This window comes from Oxyura jamaicensis, chromosome 13 (assembly GCF_011077185.1).
Source record: "Oxyura jamaicensis isolate SHBP4307 breed ruddy duck chromosome 13, BPBGC_Ojam_1.0, whole genome shotgun sequence".
Lineage (NCBI taxonomy): Eukaryota > Metazoa > Chordata > Aves > Anseriformes > Anatidae > Oxyura > Oxyura jamaicensis.
In genome coordinates, this window is record NC_048905.1 from 4,022,209 (window position 1) to 4,041,817 (window position 19,609).

A 19,609-nucleotide genomic window follows, 5' to 3' on the forward strand; every position below is an offset into this window, starting at 1 on the left:
CCTCAGGTCTTCATACCTGAGGAGTGGAAGCAGTCCTAGTGTGATCCCTTCCTTTGTGGCTCACCTGTATGACTTTGCAGTAGCAGCAGTTAGCATTTCTAGGCAGTGAAAAGCAGTGCATGCTGAGGAGCTGAGAGAGACTCCATGATGTAATACACACAGACAGGATGAGCAGTTAGTGAAATGGCATCCGAGGTGCTACTGGTTCTGTGTGTCGTATATCATGGAAGGGTGTTACATGACGACATGCAAAAACATTTAAAGCGGGCTGACCTACAGTGCAGTGTGGATGTAATGGATATTTGTCGGCATTGAAATTCAGTCCAGCTGGTTCAGTAAGCTTAATTCTGAAACCAACTGTAAAAAGCATAAGTTAGAAGTTTAGCATAAACTTTTGCATATAATGATGTAAAGTGATTTGTGAGCATATATCATGTCCAAAATCAGAAAGCTGCTGCTGAAAATTATATTTTATTCATATTTGTATTCATTTTTGGAGTGAAGAAAAAAAAATTAAGCAAGATTTCAAAGACTCATAGTAAGAGAGAATACCAGTAATGAAAATGCTATTTCCAAAGGACTTATAATATGGCCCTCAGACAGTGGAGGGGTAGCAAAAAAAAAAGACACTCAGACCTCAACATGTAACTCTGTTGTAGAAAAAATTATCTAAAAAGGATTATATAAGTGACATATGGCCAATCAACTTGTTGTCTTAAAGGGAATAATTCTCAGTACTCCAAATTTTAGCTAACATTTAAGGTTACAAATCTGTATATATGTTTATCTGATCAATTTGTTTCCACTTCACAAAAGAAAATTCTTGAAAAAATCCATTATGAAATGTGTTTTTGCAGCAGATCAATGGGACAGCTAAGATTAATAAGAGTTGCAGGACCGAACAGTGGAGGAGTTGTGCAACAGGACAATTACACATTTCTTTGTAGTAAATCAATTACTTGGGTTCTCCTTGATCATTCAGGTTAAAAGGATAATAGAAGCAAGAGGGACAGTGAGACCTTTTAATGATTAATAGTAGCTTTGGAGTATATTTTTGGTACTGTAGAAGGAGCTATTAGTTTCTAATTACTTTGAAGGGTGAAAAGACAGGGAAATACTTTTTAGTCTTTATCAAACTGCATCAAAGAAGAGTGTAAAAGTGCACCTCTAATCAAAGATTCACTTCATTAGTCCCATTTTCTGTGATCCCCTGGTTATTTTTCCTATTTCTCTGATGGGTGACCATACGTTCAGCCTTTGACAGGCATGTAAATTCACAGATTGCCATGTTTGCATGGGGGATGTGGGCATAGAGGAGTGTGAATATGCCTTGGTGTAACATTTATGTGCGACTGGCTTTAGTAAGCCACTTGTTTCTTTCCATTGTTCTGCATATGTACAATATCTGATTCCCAGCATCCAAGACCTGCTGGCTACCTTTATTATGCACTTCATTTGAATAAATGAATTCTGAATATTTGCTCAAAAATTCTCTTTATAATAATACAAGAGAGATGGATATGGGTTAATGGTGCTTTCTTGTCAATACACCTAGGGTAGAAACAGTCACTCTGGGATATGGGTAAAGAAGATTTGGCAGGGATATTGGTGGCAAGGTGCATTTGTACCGATGCATTTGCATTGACAAAAGCTTGTGTTATTTCTGTGTTCAAGATCCGTATATGGGAAAAACAAGTCAAAGGGTCTAATAAATTTTTGGGGCACTATGTTGAAAAACATTCTGGAAGAAAGATGCTATATACTAACATGCTGTGGGGACTATTCTGCTATCTGAAAAGAGTGGATGTTACCTAATGGAACAAAGCAGAGTAATGTCAGAATCAAATCTGTTCACATTGCCTCATTAGTTATCCCAGACATCGCCAATAGGTTATAAAGAATAGTAGTTGTATTCTCAGAACGCCCGACACATGCATGCTTTATTAAATAGTAATCACATGGTTTCTTTGGGAAATGAAGAACTGAACTACTACAAATTGGCTTTGAATTTTTTCCAATAAATTAAGATACTTGTATATATGTCTAAGGATTTGGAAGTGGATTTTTAGTGCACTTTACAGGAGTTTTAGAGTTTTTTCTGACCCTGTATGCTGTTTTTCTTTCGTTCAATTTTCCAGCTGCCTGCCCGGTGCTGTGCAGTGGCAATGGTCAGTACTCTAAAGGAACCTGCTTATGCTACAGTGGCTGGAAAGGTCCAGAATGCGATGTACCCATCAGCCAGTGTATTGATCCCTCGTGTGGAGGTCACGGTTCCTGCATCGAAGGGAACTGTGTCTGTTCTGTTGGCTATAAAGGAGAAAACTGTGAAGAAGGTAATACTGTAGCACATTTTCTTTCTGTGTTGTGAGTTTCTTTTGAAATGCTTAGGGAAAAAAAAAAATAATAATAATAATAATAGAGAACTACTCTAACAGATGATTGTAAAAGAGAAGTAAAGATGTAGTCCATCACAATTTTACTGATCTATGAAAGCTTAAACTAAACTTCTGATTTTTATATACATTGTTTTGCCACAAGTAAACCTGAATAATTCCTTTTCTGAAGAGTGAAGATAAATCTTTTCTTATGGATTATATTTATTGAACAATTTCGAAGTGAAATGCAGAGGAAAAATTGGTAGTAGTAGAGAAAATAGTAGAACTGCAGCTCCACACAAAGCAAACAGATAAGTCACTTTAAGACAGAAATTGGTGAGACAGATTTGAAAGACTTGGGTGTCCATGTTACAGACTTCACCTAGTGCAAATTACTCCTGTTAGACATGGGATTTAGGAAAGGCAGATGGCATACACTAACAACAACTGTATTAAATGTGGAAAAGTTCTTCATGTTGTAAGCGTCCAATTCTTTGTGTATGCAGAATGAGCAAATTTAACAATGTGGCCCATTGAAAATGTGGTCATAGATGGAACTTCATACTGGTTTTATTCAGAGTGGTTTTTGTTAGAATGCACAGCGTAATTTGGACTCCTTTTCTTTTTAAAATGAAAGTATGGTTTTAGGAGAGAATTTAATTCTCCAGAGGAATGCTAGATAGACAGTTCTGCATACCTTGGCACATTCTTAGGGCAGTGATATTTCAAGGTACTTTATGATGACTTCCCAGAGTTTATTAATCCTCCAAAAGGAGGAGCAGTTTGAAGATTAAGGTGACAGGAGAGGAGCTGCATGGTTTTAGGACTAAAGGGTCTCTGTGGAGTATTCTGAGTGGGATGCAGAGCTGTACATCACATATATATCAATTTTTACCTCACCCTATAGTAAACAACTATTTCTCCTACAAAATAATAATAATAATTTTTAAAAAAGAGAGGGGGGAGGGAGGGAAGAAAATGATGGGGACCTAAGTCATGGGAGGATTTAATCTTTGTATGTGGACTGCAATTATTGCCTTTAGGACAAGATTTGCATTAGTCTGAGTGAGCTTATTTTGCTAAAAGCCAATACAAGCTAGGATCCTCACTAGTGGGACTGCCAACACTGCAACAATTTGTTCAGGTCATTCCTGTCATCTCTTTCTAGGAATGCTTCACACTGTATTCACTAGAGCTCATCCAGAACTCAGCTGAAGTCATCAGTTTTTCCATTGCTTTTAATGAGTTACAGTTTAAGTTCTGTTCAGAAAATTCTGTAATGTCTCTTTTGGTTGCTACAAATGATAGTTCTCAGGTCACCCTGAGTATATGATTATGGGAAAAATATAAAAAATATCTGAAATGCCCTGCTATAGCTCCCATTCTTATGGAAACCGAAGGTGGAAAAGTCTGTAGCATGCCCTACAACATCCAGTCTGTTCTCTAGGAATGCAGAAGCTCTCTTTCTGTTGCAAACTGCAAATTTTTGCTATCTAAATAAGTTATATGAATTTTATCATGTTCTATGTTTCTTTATAATTTTTAAAATCATTAGAGAGACTATGGTAAATGGCCTAAAATTGATCAATCTTTCATTTAATTCTGTAAATTCTACCTTGTAAGCAGTTCCTCATCCACTGTGATGGTTTCCAGGGACTTGCATGGAGTTCTCTTGTTACTTTCAGTTGTCTGCAATGCTTGTGCTATATCTGGAGTAGACATCTTTGAATCCCCTAGCACTCCTACAAGAGAAATAGTCTCTTGTAGTGCTTAATTTAGCTTATCCTGATATGAAGGTTTGAAATAGGTGAAGCAAATACCTCACCCACTCTAGATAAGTTTATAGAACAAGCTAGTGCATGTACTGTTGCAAAGGCATTACTGTTAACACCTTTCAAACCTGGAAACGCTGCAAAGCATTCAGTCAACAAAGTTTGGGGGAGTTAAGTTAATATGTGAGGGGAAAGGATATAGATTATTTAGTCACCAGTGCTTGAAAGTATAAGAATTTTAAGAGGTAAATGAATTACAAAGGCAGAAGGTATTAACTGCAAGCTTGGAAGGGGCTGATAACATGATAGAAAAGGTTAATATAGCCTTTTGCATACCTCATTGGGCAATAAATAACTCACTAAATTAATTTACAAATAAATAAGGTACAACCATCATATTTCTACTGTAAAATTCCATTTCTTCTGTACATTTTTGTCACGTTAATTCAAGAGCTCAGGGGAAAAGGGTATGATATGAAGTCTTGTCTTTCCAGTTGCAAGTAATCATCTGAACATATTTAAACTTTATGCATGAATTAATGGTAGAATGATGCAAATAAATATATCTATATTTATATTAAAATATGGAATTTCCTCTGTTGATTTGAGCTTCCAAAAAGAATACTGAAATTTCGTTCATTTGCCATTTTCCAACTAAGATATTGAATTAGAACAAGTGGGTCGGCGTTTTTCTTCTTCCCGTTAGCTTTTTATTTCTTATATTTGTCATGGTCATATTGTTCAAACAATTTACCTGAAATGAAAGTGGCACTAGGATCAATATCTGTGAAGCACAATTTTTGCAGCATAAACACTGTTGTTCTATTAACAAATTTGCACATAGAATGAAGTGGCATATTTGCCAGATTTCATTCTATCTGGTTTGGGGGGAGACAAGTGAAATTGACAAATTAGGTTAAGTTAACGGTGTTTTTCTTGTCAGTTTCATGGTCGAGTCATTTTTCAATGACATTTAACTTCATAAGTGTAATTCATGGCTCTTTGGGGGTTTACGGTACATATTGTTCAGAAAACTCCTTGACCTCCTTTTTTGTCCTGAGGGATATAAATTGCTTTCAGTACCCTTTTTGTCAAATCTACAGAGGGCCCAATACTAAATGAGCTCTAATGATCTGAGCTGCCAAGGGGCTACGTGTAAGTTTAACAGACTCACTTGCTGAAGAGTGTTGTCCTTTGTTTAAACACCAAAGAAGCTCCATTTATAATTCCTTATTAAGTGCCATTGTAAACCCTTCTAAAGAGTTGGGGGCAGGACCTTTGCAGCGTAAAGCAGTGTAGTTTTATTACAGGTAATCAAGTTATGCTAATTTTAGCAGCTGAGGATCTGGCTGGAGATGATAACCCGAAGAAGAGTATGTGTTAAAACAGAACAAGGCTCGAGTTCGGAGTACAAGGTCTCTTCAGTTTAAACTTTGAAAGCTATTACTTAATCATACAATAGAAAAAAATAAATAAATAAAACAGCTATAAAGTATATTTGTCTAGAACAATGGACAAAGTGGACAAAGAGGGTTTGTGTGAGTTGTTATTCTATAAAACAGGGTTATTTGGGGCTTAGGAGAATTGGTAGGCTTATTCTGTGTTAGTAAGTCTCAGCTGCGTGCATCAGTAATTCAGCAAAGAGGAAACGGTTCATATAGGTAAAAGGAGGTGGTTTTGTTCTCCATTGCTTTCATGAGCACTTCCATTTGAGAAGGAAGGTGGTATGTTTCTGCAATGTGGAATACATTAGGACTAATCAGTATTTTCTAAAGTTAACGGTCCTGCAGTGTACAACAGAAAGTTATACACGTTACCCATTTGTATTTCCCATTAAAATATAACCTTAAAAGAAAAGACTAAATTTAGGGAAAAGAGTATCATTCACCATTAAGGTAAATTGACATAGGTCTTTCTTTTTGTTCTTTATTTCTTTATTAAATCAGGTTATTTTGTCACAACTCTGTCTGTGTCAGGTATAACAGAAATAGCATGAAAGACATATTCTAAATTTTGGAGTTTCTGATTTTGTTGAGCATGGAGGAGGACTAACAGGAAGAAGGTTCTGGATAATTTTAGAACAATTTATGAATTTATGATTTTTGTCTGAACTGAACCACAAAACAATCATGGTTTATGTGTATATACTAAATTTCACTACAGTATTTTCATATCCAATTAATTGAGCACTGAATCTTAAAAAAAAATAAGAATAAGAAATTGCCAGGGTCATTATTACAGTGAAAATCTTATAAGAAATGTTACCATAATTTCTGTGCTACTGTAATCTGAATTAAAATCAAATATGAGTTATTCGGATAACTCATGTTATTGTATCTCTAAATGGGCCTGCTTCAATCCTCTGAGTTGTATCTAATCTATATACTTACTTTAAATGCTCTGTAACTTCATAAAATAATTTGACAAGACTGTTTATAGAAGAGTTGAGATTTGAAAGATCAAGTATTGTTCATATAAAGCAGAGTGAAAATGTCTCTGCCTTAATTTAGAAGGATCAATTTGGAAAAGATGAGAGATAAATCACTTTCATTATAAACTCAGATCTTCCTAGAGCTGCAAGAGAGAATGCCAATCATTTTTGGTTCTTCTCTTGTGAGCTGATATATACCAGTCATGAGATGAATTCATTTTATTTAGGACATAAGTTTGACCTTGGCCCTCAATTCCACAGCAAAAGGAAGTTGGTGAAGCCTCAATGTTGGTATTCACGGTAGAGCATAGCGCACTTCCACAAATTAATGATACAAGATAAAAATTTGGAAAACCATAATGTTACCGATAGAGCTTATTTGAAAGACACCACATAACATTCCTTTATTTGTCAGGACTGAAATGGCAAAAGAAGTTTTATGGATGATTTTCCATCATAGCTGTTTTCACTCTCTTATTCTGTTGTTTTCAGATAGAGAAAAGATGAAATCTGTATGTGCATCTGTTTCTCTTTATTTCTTAAAGAATTATCTGCTGGGTAGAACATGGGTTGAAATAACAGGGACTCTCAGTTTCACTGCTTAGCTACTAATGGACTAGGAATGAAATGTTCAAAAGTGCCTGAATAATTTAAAAGTCTAAAAGAAGCTGAAAGCCACGGATAATTTGACTTCTAGGTATTTAAAGTAGATATCACAATTTTATTCTCACAATGGTCTAGCAAGTGAATAGTAATAACAGTATTCTTGATAAAGGTACTCCCAAGTAAAAAAAGGCTTCTTTGAAAAGTGCAATTCGTTTGATTTTTTATTATTATTATTTTTTTTAAGGGAGGAGAGGGGGCCAATACATTATTCCATATGGTGTTGAACTCAGCAGAACTTGTGTGTTTCAGAACGCCCCCAGGCCAAGGCTTATGTGTGGAGCTCTTACAATGTATATTTAACTTTTATTTTTAAGTCTTTGGACTTCTTCACTCCAGAATTCCTGCAGTAACCTTTTGTTTTTCAGTCACACCCTGTTTTATATGCTGCTAATGTAATTACTTCATGCTTTCCAATTCTCAGACCAGATATTTATATGACTTAACCAACCACATGAATTTACTTCATTTTGTCCCAGTGATATGAACTTTTCAAGATACCACAACTACATATTTTCCAGACATTATATTGCGGGAACTGACCTTTCTCTACGTTGTATTTTTCTAATTTAGTTGATTGCTTAGATCCAACGTGCTCCAATCATGGAGTCTGTGTGAATGGCGAATGTCTCTGCAGCCCGGGCTGGGGTGGAATAAACTGCGAGCTTCCCAGAGCCCAGTGTCCAGACCAGTGTAGTGGGCACGGTACATACCTGTCTGACACGGGTCTTTGCAGCTGTGATCCCAACTGGATGGGTCCCGACTGCTCTGTTGGTAAGAAAAATATTTCTTCAGATTTTGCAATAATGCACCAATTTCATTAAAATGTGAACGTCAGAGGCAAATCTGAAATGCAAATCAATTAGAAAATTTTATTTGGAACAAATTTGGTCCTGTTCTGGATTATGCTGGAAAGAAGCATTGTATGTGTGTATATATTTGAAATACTATTTGGATACTATTTTTTATACATTCCTAATTTGGAAATGACAGCTGGGGGTGGGGGTGTAGGTCAGGAGTCTGTATTTCATTCTGCAACTGGCTCTCTTGTGGACTGAGAAAGTTCATTAAATGCTTTATAGCTTTTTGCCAACTTCAGCTGAAAAAATCCACAGCAGTGATTTATAAATATGTTCATAACATTTGGGGAATGCAAAACACTCCAACTGAGAATATTTTTGGTGTTTGCTTTATTGTGCATCAAAATGCTACCCATTTTATGAAAAAAAAGTTACAAAAAAGAAAAATCTCTTCTCGCATATAGGGTATTTTTTGATTCTTAGTTGTATATGGAATATTTAAAGAATTAATTTTAGGGCAGAAGACACACTAAAAAGCAAGCGCCAAAGTCTAAACTAAAAAAATTCATCCTCTCCTAAGCTGCAGTTGACTTGAATATTATAAAACTTGTTTATTCTAACAGAAGGAGCTAAGGAGAAAAAAAGCAGTTTTGACAAGACAGCAAATGTTCTATTTGCGGGAAAAAATACTTGAAATTTTGCATTTATATTGTAAGCTGAATCTTGAGATGGAATTGTAGGCCATAAGCAAGACTCTCAAAGTACTTTTTACAGCTTTCATATTTATTCAGTTATTTCTTAAGATTAATGACTCAGAATACTCCACCAGTGAAATGAGTATCAAGATATGTTTTTTTCTGCTTCATGCATCAGCAGCAGCCAGAAAAATACATGAATGAGAATTTAAACTGTCATTTTCTTTGATGCATGAGGCAAAAGACCCCTCTGCTTTTCTACAACTTCTGCTGGCAGAGAGCTGTAAGAGAACTTGGGAGCAAGATGCTGGATATCTCACCATTATTAGCAGTAGGATTCCAGAATCTTTCACTTGCAAGTATCTTTTCCAGTCACTCCTAGAGTCTAAGTGACCCTGAATTGTCACCATTCTCTGCTGAGTGTGTCTTAGGTGAGTTTCGTTCTCGTTCTTAACAAGTAAATGTCTGTATTAAAGTCAACACCGGTTCAGGTTTGAGTAAAACAGGACTACGTGCCCCCCTTCTGCAGTGCTGACAGGCGTCGAGGAAGCAACCTTGTATCAGAACAGAGAACACAGCTCTACAGCGATCTGTCCAGCATATAGGAGCAGAATTTTGTAATGACTCTTTAATGTAATTTAGCTTGTTCTTCAGCAAAAGCTGACTGCTGAGTTTGATCCAGACGTGAACAGGCCAGTTTTTGAGAGCATGTAGTGTTCAGCAAAAGCGTATTTCTTCTACTCACTTTTACTTAATGACTTAGGTTGCTACTTCTGTCCTACTGCCACTGGCATAAGCTAGCTGTAATCTTTCTTCTTTTTTCCTCGTAGAAGTGTGCTCTGTAGACTGTGGCACTCATGGGGTGTGCATTGGCGGAGCATGTCGCTGCGAAGAAGGGTGGACAGGAGTGGCGTGTGACCAGCGTGTGTGTCATCCCCGTTGTACAGAGCACGGAACTTGTAAAGATGGGAAATGTGAATGCAGAGAGGGCTGGAATGGGGAGCACTGCACCATTGGTAGGCAAACGACAGGCACCGAAACAGGCACATATTGCTTTCTTTTCATAAATCGTAGAAACATAGTTATTGTTGTGTATTGTAATAGGCTGTTCCTTTAAGGACCCTAATGCTTTCAAATGTTAGCTCAGACTCCAAATGTTTGGGGTGAAATGCAGATGAGCTCTTGGAATGATTTAAAATCAATAACAAACTGATTTGTGGGGAAAAATCCACAGCAAATGAACGTTAGTAAGTAAAGATGTAACAAATGGTCCATCACGGTACCATTTGAGCCAAGCTTTTCAAACTTAACTAAACATTCCTTTGTGTGAATGGCATCCTTTTTAATTTCCTGGTCTGATGCATCAGTGCTTTCCTGCTATTATACATCACATCTGAAACACACCACCACCATCTCCACACAGAGCAGGGGTCAAGTTGTGGAGGAATAAGTGCTCCTGGTGTTACAGAAATAGCTCCCTAGCATTTTCCTGTGTTGTGCTGTGACAGTGGGCATGGTGTTTGCATATAGACAATCACAGCATGGGAGGGCCTTGTCAGTAGTGCAGCATGCTGCTGTACCCTTTCCTAATAGCGTGCTGCTCAGTACAGCATTGGCATCATGCAGCGTGCCGTGACTAACACGATTGCATCTCAGCTGTGATGTGTCAGCCTGGGAAGTTCAAAAAGGTTATACTAACACAAAGTAATGATGTCCTATCCTCTCAATTACAACACTCAAAATCTTATTTTGAAGAAGAATTAATTGTTTCTAAATGAAATTCTTTATTTTGTCGCTACAAGCGGTTAGGTTGTGTGTTTAGATTACCTTGCAAAGTTGCTAGGGGAAAAAAAAAAAAAAAAAAAAAAAAAAAGTTATTTTCCCTGTACTGTAGTTGAAAATGGGAAAATCTAAATGGTCACATCTCTTCCGAGAAGCATGAGCAAAATAATCTGGAGTAAGAGTATCCAACTGCAAGCTGAGACTATGTAAGTTTCAGGCAAATGTATTTTTCCCTGAAAAAAAAATTGGAGGACTTAACTTAAAAGAAACTTGTGGAGTTCAAATCCAAGATTATCTTGAAGTGGTGAATTTACCAAAGAAAATAAGTAGGTCAATTGAGATTTTTGTGGCAATCAGGGACCCTAATGGGACAGTCCTATTACAAGTGAATTGTTATTTCTTTAATTAAAAGTATGGTGAGATTATTGCATCCCTCAAGCTGTTTTTCTTTTTTCATTCCCCTCTGACTTCTTCCTGAATATACAATCCATTTCAGATGCACACATGACTTGGAAACTAAAAGACTATGCTTATTGGGAAGAAAAAATAAAAAAAGATCCCTATTTTTAGGGCATATCCTTTGATGTTGTGGTGCTGCATGCTTCTACCACACTATGCTAATATGATTTAAATCAAAGCTTTTATGACTGAACACTTTGTCACCAGCAAAGATGCAGAGTGTTTTTTCACAACTGCTTTCTGACTTCCATCATATCAACCTCTCTCTACTAGATTAATCTAGGCATTTTGTTTTAATATTAAGTAATTACCAGATCCTTATGAAATGCCTAGTTTATAAATACTTTTGCATTACGTTGTCTAATAACTGCTTACTTTAAAAGTTGCTTCTTTGTCCTTTTTTTTTTTGCTTTATAACCTTCTAGAAATACACCTATTTAGAGGTGATTAGTGTATTTTAAGTCTTCATTACTGTGCACACAAAAAGATGCCTTACACCAATACCATAAAAGAATTCTGAAAATTACAACCTCGACTAGTGAACCAAGAAGTGAGAGTATTAGCTTAATTTTCAGAGCTATGAAATAAATATTTTCCCTATTATAGAAGTATATAAACAATTCTTTTGAGAGAAAGGGCAGCACTATTGAAATGATTAACTAAGTAAGTGTAAGCTGCTTTTTTGTGTTTGTTTGGTATGTATTAGAAAGATTTCTTTTTAATTTAATATGGTTCTGCATGCAGCAAAGATTAGACTATGGGGGAAAAAAAAACAGGTTTGCCCTTCTAATTATCATACATTTAAATTTGTTGAACCATAATTTTTATATTGTATGTATACAGATATTTTTATGACTGGGCTGTATTAGTAAGAAATTTGATATGTTGATATCATCAGGCCCAATTGTGAGGCCATTTACAAAAGCACAAAACATGAGGCCAGAAATGGAATTCAGTTCAGAGGAAAATCACAGCGTGATTCCACGGGTTTGTTTTTTTCTGGCTTGGTTTTAACACAAACGCTCATGTTGTATGCGGCTGAAAGGGAGAAAGAGTTTGAACGATAAGGATCATAAAACTAATTTTTGCCACTACTTGTACAAAAAATGCTAGAAGTTAACACTGGAAAATTGGTCCTTAAGCAGTGGATTGGTACTTGGAACAAAGATGAGGCATTCAAGGTATTTTCAACAGCAGTGTGGAGAACTAAAGTGTACTTCAATTTTACGGAAAAGCATTTTAACTTATTTCCTTTATGGGGCTTTCAACTAAAAGGTTGGCAGACCATTTCATGTCAGAATTACTCACTAAGGAATGTTTACCTTAATAATATTCAAGAATGCAAATTTAATTAATTTGAACCTTGACATAGTCCTGTTTGGAAGGCACCTGGCAAACCTCACAGTCTGTTTGTCCAAAGACAAAGCAGGGCCAGACCAGAGTAAAAAAGCATATGAGCAGAGGCTGAATTTCTCCCTTTCCTGGACACAGTTTGAATTCTTGAATACCTGTGTGAGGTCCTCATTAGCCTCACAATACATTTGAGAATTTCTCTACTTCAAGCAGAAAAATGGGATTCTCATAGGAGAATTTATTTACTCTGAGTATCCATTTATTGCTAGAACTAGCCTGAAATCCTTTCAAGTCAGTAGAAAGACTTGCTTTGATTTGAGTGACTTAGGCCAAGCCCACTTAGGACAAATTGATCCATTTTGTGAGGAAAGATAGGTTTCTACACATAGACCACCATTTATTTTATTTTCTTTGTGTTTCCTCAGCAGTTTCTCATGCTATATTCACATCACAGTGGAAAGAAATCATTATAGCAACCTGTAGGTATCCAAGTTTGTTCAGGTTATTTTATTCTATTTAATTTAAAATTAGTCCTTTGTAGACAGCAGACTAAACGCACATTCTTTTTGGCTTTTCCGTGTTGTGTACCTAAGCTCACAATCCCCTCTCATGAAATTTAACAAAAATGTGGTTTCTCTCTGTGCTACCTGTATTATAGGAAAATAACTCTGAAAAGTCACCAGGAATGCCACTATTAGCTCACTATTAACAAGCTGTGCAAAGCAGCTTTTACCTCTGTGCATCAATAGAATTATATATAAAAGTCGGTGAACACAAATTCCTCACTACACAGGTTTTGAAGAATCCATATCCAAAGAATAAAAAAATGAAAGGATTGGTGTCTGGTCTTACTGGAATGCTGTATGTATCAGAGCAGAACTGTGCACCAGACACTACATTTCATTTTGCTACTTCAGGTAGGAAGAAAAATTGCTTACTGGAGTGATGATAAAGAAAATGAATCTTTTCCCAGTTCAAAAATAGACCTGTCAGGATATATTTATTAAGTGATTACTATTCAGTGATTGCAATTATGGAGGAAGTTCTAACTAAATAATAGAGGGTAATCTAGATGAGGAAAAGATTATTGGAAAACTAATAACAAAGCAAAAGAATAAGATACAGCACTTGCTAAATCTTGAACCAATTTCATGCCAGAATTTTAAGATGGAAGATTTATCTTTTCCTTGAAGCATCTGAGTGTTGTTAAAGCATGCTGTTATGAAACAGGTCTGTTACTTTCACTGAAAATAATATTCGGATGTATAAAACTATTGTTTTTAATCTGTTGTTTGGGGTGTTCTCTACATAAACTGCCAGAATTGTACAATAGGAACAGTGTGATATATAAGGAGATCTTAAGGAACAGACAAAAATATGATTTTAAAAGCATAGTACCATCTGTAATCTATATCCCTGCAGTATGAAGTACAATTGTTATTAAGTCATTGGTAAAAATCTTATTGTGAGACCAGAGAAATCAGGATTTCATTCTAAATATTTGTGAGTAAACTTCAAAAGACTGCAAACATATTTTATATGGTGAGCTCTCTCAACAGAAGCATATATACGAGATTTTATTCATGCCAACCTGTCATATTCCCAAACCCTTGCTCTTTTCTGCTCACATCCTACAGTAACATAGGTTAAACACTCCTGCTTTCAGATGGAAAGTGGAGTAAGATTGCAGTAAAGGCTGCTCAATGGTATGGATACTGTTCTGCAGATTAAGATCAGAAGAGCTCTTATCTTTTCTGCTCATTTTCTGTTTTTAATGCAAACAAGCTGTAGCCCCTTTGACAGCCACGGAAGCTGAACTTCCTAATATCTACCTGCTAGGCAAAACAGAAGCAGTGGTAATGTGAGCATCTCCACAGACTGCTGCCTGGCCTTGTGATTGTTTTTCAGAGTCTAACTCCAGAGGCGAGGATCTGCCACTCTCTTTCCCCCACTGAGTCCTTAGCCTTTATACTGAAAATGTCAAATGGTAGGAAGTGTTCCTTCGCAAGTAAGGGATTCAGAGATCTGTATTAGTCCTGTACCTTGTCTTCTGGGTTGTAGGGCCTTGAATAAAGAAGAAGGATTTGGGGGAACTGGAATCCTGTACCCCACATAGTGGCAAGTAACCTAAAATCCTTAGATTTATAAAAATGTGCAGAAAAAGAAAAAGAGGACTTTCTGTCTGGGATGATTAAGATAAGAGGTTTGAGTTTAAGTTACAGGATGGGAGATTTGGGTTAGGTGGTAGTAAAAAATTTGCAGCAGTAAAAGAAAAACTGAAAGAGAAGTCTAAGCGAGTGGTGATATCCTCATCGATGGAGCTTTTAACAATGGCTTAGACATATGTCTGTCAGGAATAGCACAGAATAATTCATCCTGCCATGGGTCAGAAAGCTGACCAGAAAATCATTGAACTATGCAAGCTCTCTTCCAGTCTGATTTTAAATGATAGTATAAAGTGGTCCTTTGGAGCTTAAATGGAAGTATTCATTCTAAATAACTTATCTGATACTGTTCTAAGTTAAAAGTTGTACTTTCATCCACGTCAATAATTGGATGCCACTCTTAAAAGTAGAATTTGATCATTTATCCAGCCAAGGAGACTAATCTGTGAGTTAAGTATTTGCAGAATTATAGGTTGTGGACCTGATGATCTTTTGAGGTCCCTTCCAATCCGGCCTGTTCTATGATTCCATACATAGAGCCACTCTGAAACATCCAAACAAGGAGCAAATATCACACCCAGTAGGTAAATACTTAAAACACCTTCCCTTTGACGTACCAGGACTTACCCAACTGAATACTGGACAGATAACATCCTAATCTCTGATGCTTTTACTGAGGAAAAAAAAAATTACTAAAAACTTACTTTCCTCGGATGTTTTGGGATAACCATGCCCATTACAGCTTTTAGACATGTTTACATTTCTTGGAGGCACAAGGGAGTGCCACATATAAAGGGAAAGGATTTACATTTAGATTTTTACTTCATCATGAAGTCAATAATCGATAGAAACATTAATAATGGAGCATTGTGTTATCTTTGGATCCAGCAGGATATTTTTGTCCCATGATAATGCTCTTTATGTCAAAGATTTTTTCTTCTTCTACTGATTTTTCTTGTTGTAATTACAATGGTAATGATTCAAAGATGAAGCAATTTTCAGGAGAGACGGAAAGTGTGTGGGAGGAGACAGTGGAAAGCCATCGTATCTGACAAAGAGCAATTTAAGAGTTAGATATATTAGACTTCAATGCGTTTCTTACTTAAGATTTATCTATACCATTTTATAACTTACCAAGGTATAACAAAATGCTAAACAAAGACAAAAGAGATTTAGTTTGCACTCTGTAGAGTGAGGGACACGCATTTTTTTTAACTTCATTTGAAAACTGCATAGCATATTTGGGTCATGACCATTTTTCATTACTGACGATACAGAAATTTGTTGGTAATGGATGTAATGGATGGTGACATGACCAGAAATGTTGGAGGCAGTGGCTGTTTCTATATCTGTGAATTCGGGTTTATCACCTGTATAATACAGACATCCTACTGTCTTTACACCTGGAAGCAGGTTTCTTATTAACCAGAAGTCTTTCAGGTACGTGGTGTCAAGCTTTCATTTGGAGTATCATAGGATGGCTTCCTTCCCATGCATCTTTCAGCAAAACAACAGTAGCAGATACTGCATGAATTAAACTGAGGGATTCTCAGTGATTTCTGTCATTCTCTGCACATAATTTGCATTTTAATTTGCCATGCAAGCATAGAGAAACTCTATGTGAGAGGTAGAACTCCCACCTAGCAAGTGACATTTTTGTACTTTGACCTGAAAACAGTAATTTTGCCATAGGTGGCTTGGTGGTATTTGATGTTGGTAGTCTGATGAAATTTGTATATGTACTTTCACACCTCACAGTTATTCCTCCAGAGGAATGATCCTCTTCAGAAAAAGTTTACAGCAGAGGGGCTCATAAGAGGTTAAAAACAGGAAGAGCCAAAGTTGTGATAGATCCAATTTTAGCCTGGAGTAAATATGAGAGAGTGGATTTTGGTGGTTTGACTGTGAGGTGACATACGCTGATTTCATTTTCTTGTACTAATAAAGATATCTTTTACTACTTCAAACTAGTTTCACAGCTGTAGCTCTAGCTGATGCTCCTGATCTGTAGAGAACCATTTATGATCATAAATGTAATGTAGTCCTACATAGATTTATCAGTCAGACTTGTGATACCTAGAGAATCGCGTTCATCTATGTCATATCACTTTGCATTATATAGCCAAAATGAATGAGTTAGTCAGATAGATGGGTGGTAATGCAGTCCAACATCGCTGTATTTCAGTAAAGATGCAATTGCCCTATAAATAATCAAATAGAAATTTCTTCCTGGAAAGATGGTGCTACTTGTAATTGCCAACTACGTCTGCTATTGAGGTGCTTTGCTGATTTTATAAGTATCCTCTTTTATCCCACCTCCAAAACTTCTGAATAAAATCTTGTCCCCTGGTTTCATGCTGTGTAAATAACAGCTCTTTTCTTCAGAGCTCATAGTATTTATTTTTTCCCCCCCCTGGTTTGTAACTTTCTAAATTCCTACTCCAATAACTAAATTGTTCTTTGATACTTTTGTGTATCAGGTCCAAGTAAGCTTTCTAAGCAATTTCTGTATACTAAGGTATCAAAAACTACATTCTGTATGCTCTTACCTTTTCATGGCTGAGCACAATACAGTATTTCCTTCCAGATATATATTGTATGTAGAGAGATATATTGTATGTAGAGATTTGCATAGAGCGAGAGTGGTTTGACTTTCAGAGAGCTGAGAAACCAAATTCCTTTTCATTTGCAGAATTTACCCAGGGCAGCTGGGGATCCTTTTGGAGTAAAAGTTAATCTTATTCACCAGGAAGAATTTTCTTGTTTGCAATCTTTGTTGAGGGCTTCCTATAGATGATTGAAATATGTCACAGTGCAGTGACAGAACATTTGAGTGGCTTTTCTCTTTCCCTTTTTATAAGGTATATGCAGAATATGACCTTACTAGTAGCCCCCAAAATTTAATGAGTGTTTTCAGCAAGGCTTCCTGCATTTTGTCTGGTACTTCAAAGATGCACCCAGCAGATGCCGGTGAATAGTTTCACAAACTAAAATCACATTTCATTTCTCCTTTTGGAGGGGCTTCTACATGAGTTACACTGATTTTCTGGCCAATTCTTGAACTCTTTAAAGACTACAAAAAGCAGGGGAGGGCAATCAATCAAGCTGCTGATCTAACTTTTGAAAGGGCAAAGCTGATTTTGCTCTTCATAGAAGTATTCAGCACCAGGCAATCTTTTCTTGTTCCAGAGATAATGTTTTCTGTGTTATTTTGTACCCTGCGGTGTCAAGCACAGCTTCAGCAAGTGAGTGAATAACGTGGTATTGCTGGGTACAAAACAACAAAGACACGGGAATGCTTGTGAGAGGTCAGTGAGATAGAGACAGAAAAGTAGTACAAGATCTTGAGAAATATGTATGTATATATGTGTGTATAGTATTGATATTTACTAAGAAATAAATACAAAAGAGAACAATATATTCCCATCCTTTTGAGGACTGCTGTTAATGTCCCTGTTAAAGATGCGTTTTCTTTAATGGAATGCATTTTTACTTGTACATCCTCAAGATATAATTCTTGTACCTTTAACATCAATCTCACATAACCTTGCATGCTTGAAGATGCAGATGAGGCCAAATGTATTTTACCTGCCTGCTGCAACCTCTATGGAATAACAATTCAGACCTAAGGTTTTACCTTTTCACCTTGTTGTGATTTTGTCTCTGATTCCTACATAGCATCAAATTAACAGTAGGATGCCACAGAAGTTAGTTTTTTGCCTTCCTAAGACATCTGATGCTTTCAAATTTCTCCACAATATTTTTTGTTTAATATTGTATTTAAAATTCTAGTGTCAGAAAGGAAAAGGAAAAAGCAGTCTCTGCAACATCTCTGAAGTGTCAGTTCAGGATTTTGCTGTGTGATCTGTGTAGGGCTTTGGGGAAATAATTGAACTATTGAAAGCCTTTTCTTCAAACTCACAGTTACTGGTTGTGCATTAACTACTCACTGAGGATGAAATACATGGTAATGTTGAATATTGATACATCTTCCTTGCAGTGCACTCAATTTATTTATTTTTTTTTTAGGATCTGAAGGACTGAATATGGGACATATTCAGGGTGCTAGTTATGAGGTAGACTATATTCTGAGCAATTGATGCTCAACTAAGTTTAAGTAACTCAGCTCTTTTATCTTGTTCTTTCCCTCAGTTGCTATTCTGTCCTGCTTAAGAAATTCTTCTTAGGATAACCTCACCTTCTGGAAATATTTCCTGCAGGTAGCCTCAGTCTATTTAATTTTAGTTATATTTGTTCCATACACATAAACAGAAGCAAAGTTTTCTGTCAAATTGAAGTCATCGTATAATGTGGTATATCTCATCTGCCCAAAGAAAATACAATTCTTTATGTGACTGAAATCTAAGGCAGAAATCCAAACCTAAGCATTTTTGCAGGTGTTCAGGTCTGAGGTAATGGTTGGTGTTCATCTCTGTATGTTGAAAGTGCAGATAGCTGGGGTAATGCTAGGGTAATTATTACTTGATTTCTAGCTGCTGTGAAATTGTAAGAGTTTAGATTTCTACAATTTCTAGCCCATATTTCCGTGGCGTTTTCAGTGATACAGTACTGATTGACATACAACTGTCCATCTCACTCTGTCAGTAGTATTCAAAACACACCCATGCTCGGATAGACAGAGACAAAACAGTGCTGGTGTCTAATTAGCCCTTCCTCTAGCTGCAGTTCACTGTTATATTACTGAAACCCAAGGAAAAGTGAAACACAAGAAATTAAAGTTACTGTATTCATCCTTATTCTGTCTTCAGTCAATAACAGGATTAGAAAAGAAAGGATTCATTGTCCAGCTGTCTCCTTGAAGATTTTCAAATCCAAGAGCTGAGCCTTGGCAATGGGTGCTACACTCTTGATTTCAATAATTCAGTCCAATCAAATACTTTTCTTAAACAAGCATTTCTCATGGAAAAGTAGTTAACTTTTGCTTTCACAAACACTTCAACGTAATGTGGAATGTAACATGATCCCTTAAAAAAGTTTATTAAGTTAGACATACCACACCATAAAAATAAATAAATAAATAAATAAATAAATAAATAAAAGTGCTTTAATTTCCACCTTATGGTAGTCTGCCAATTCTGTGGCCCATGACCATG

The 19,609-nt window shown here is 36.3% G+C and overlaps 1 protein-coding gene across 12 annotated transcripts in view; it reads left to right on the top strand.

Annotated features, from left to right (window-relative positions):
• Window positions 1-19,609, top strand: part of TENM2 (teneurin transmembrane protein 2) — an 823,338-nt gene that overhangs the window by 736,760 nt on the left and 66,969 nt on the right. For 8 of the 12 annotated variants that reach the window (XM_035338975.1, XM_035338978.1, XM_035338972.1 and 5 more), the window contains 3 exons: window positions 2,139-2,333; window positions 7,815-8,015; window positions 9,567-9,779. In XM_035338975.1, coding sequence (XP_035194866.1) covers window positions 2,139-2,333; window positions 7,815-8,015; window positions 9,567-9,779 — 609 coding nt within the window. Of the gene's footprint in view, window positions 1-2,138; window positions 2,334-7,814; window positions 8,016-9,566; window positions 11,401-19,609 lie in introns of those variants that run through there. The other 4 variants (XM_035338974.1, XM_035338979.1, XM_035338981.1 and 1 more) reach the window with 2 other exon arrangements.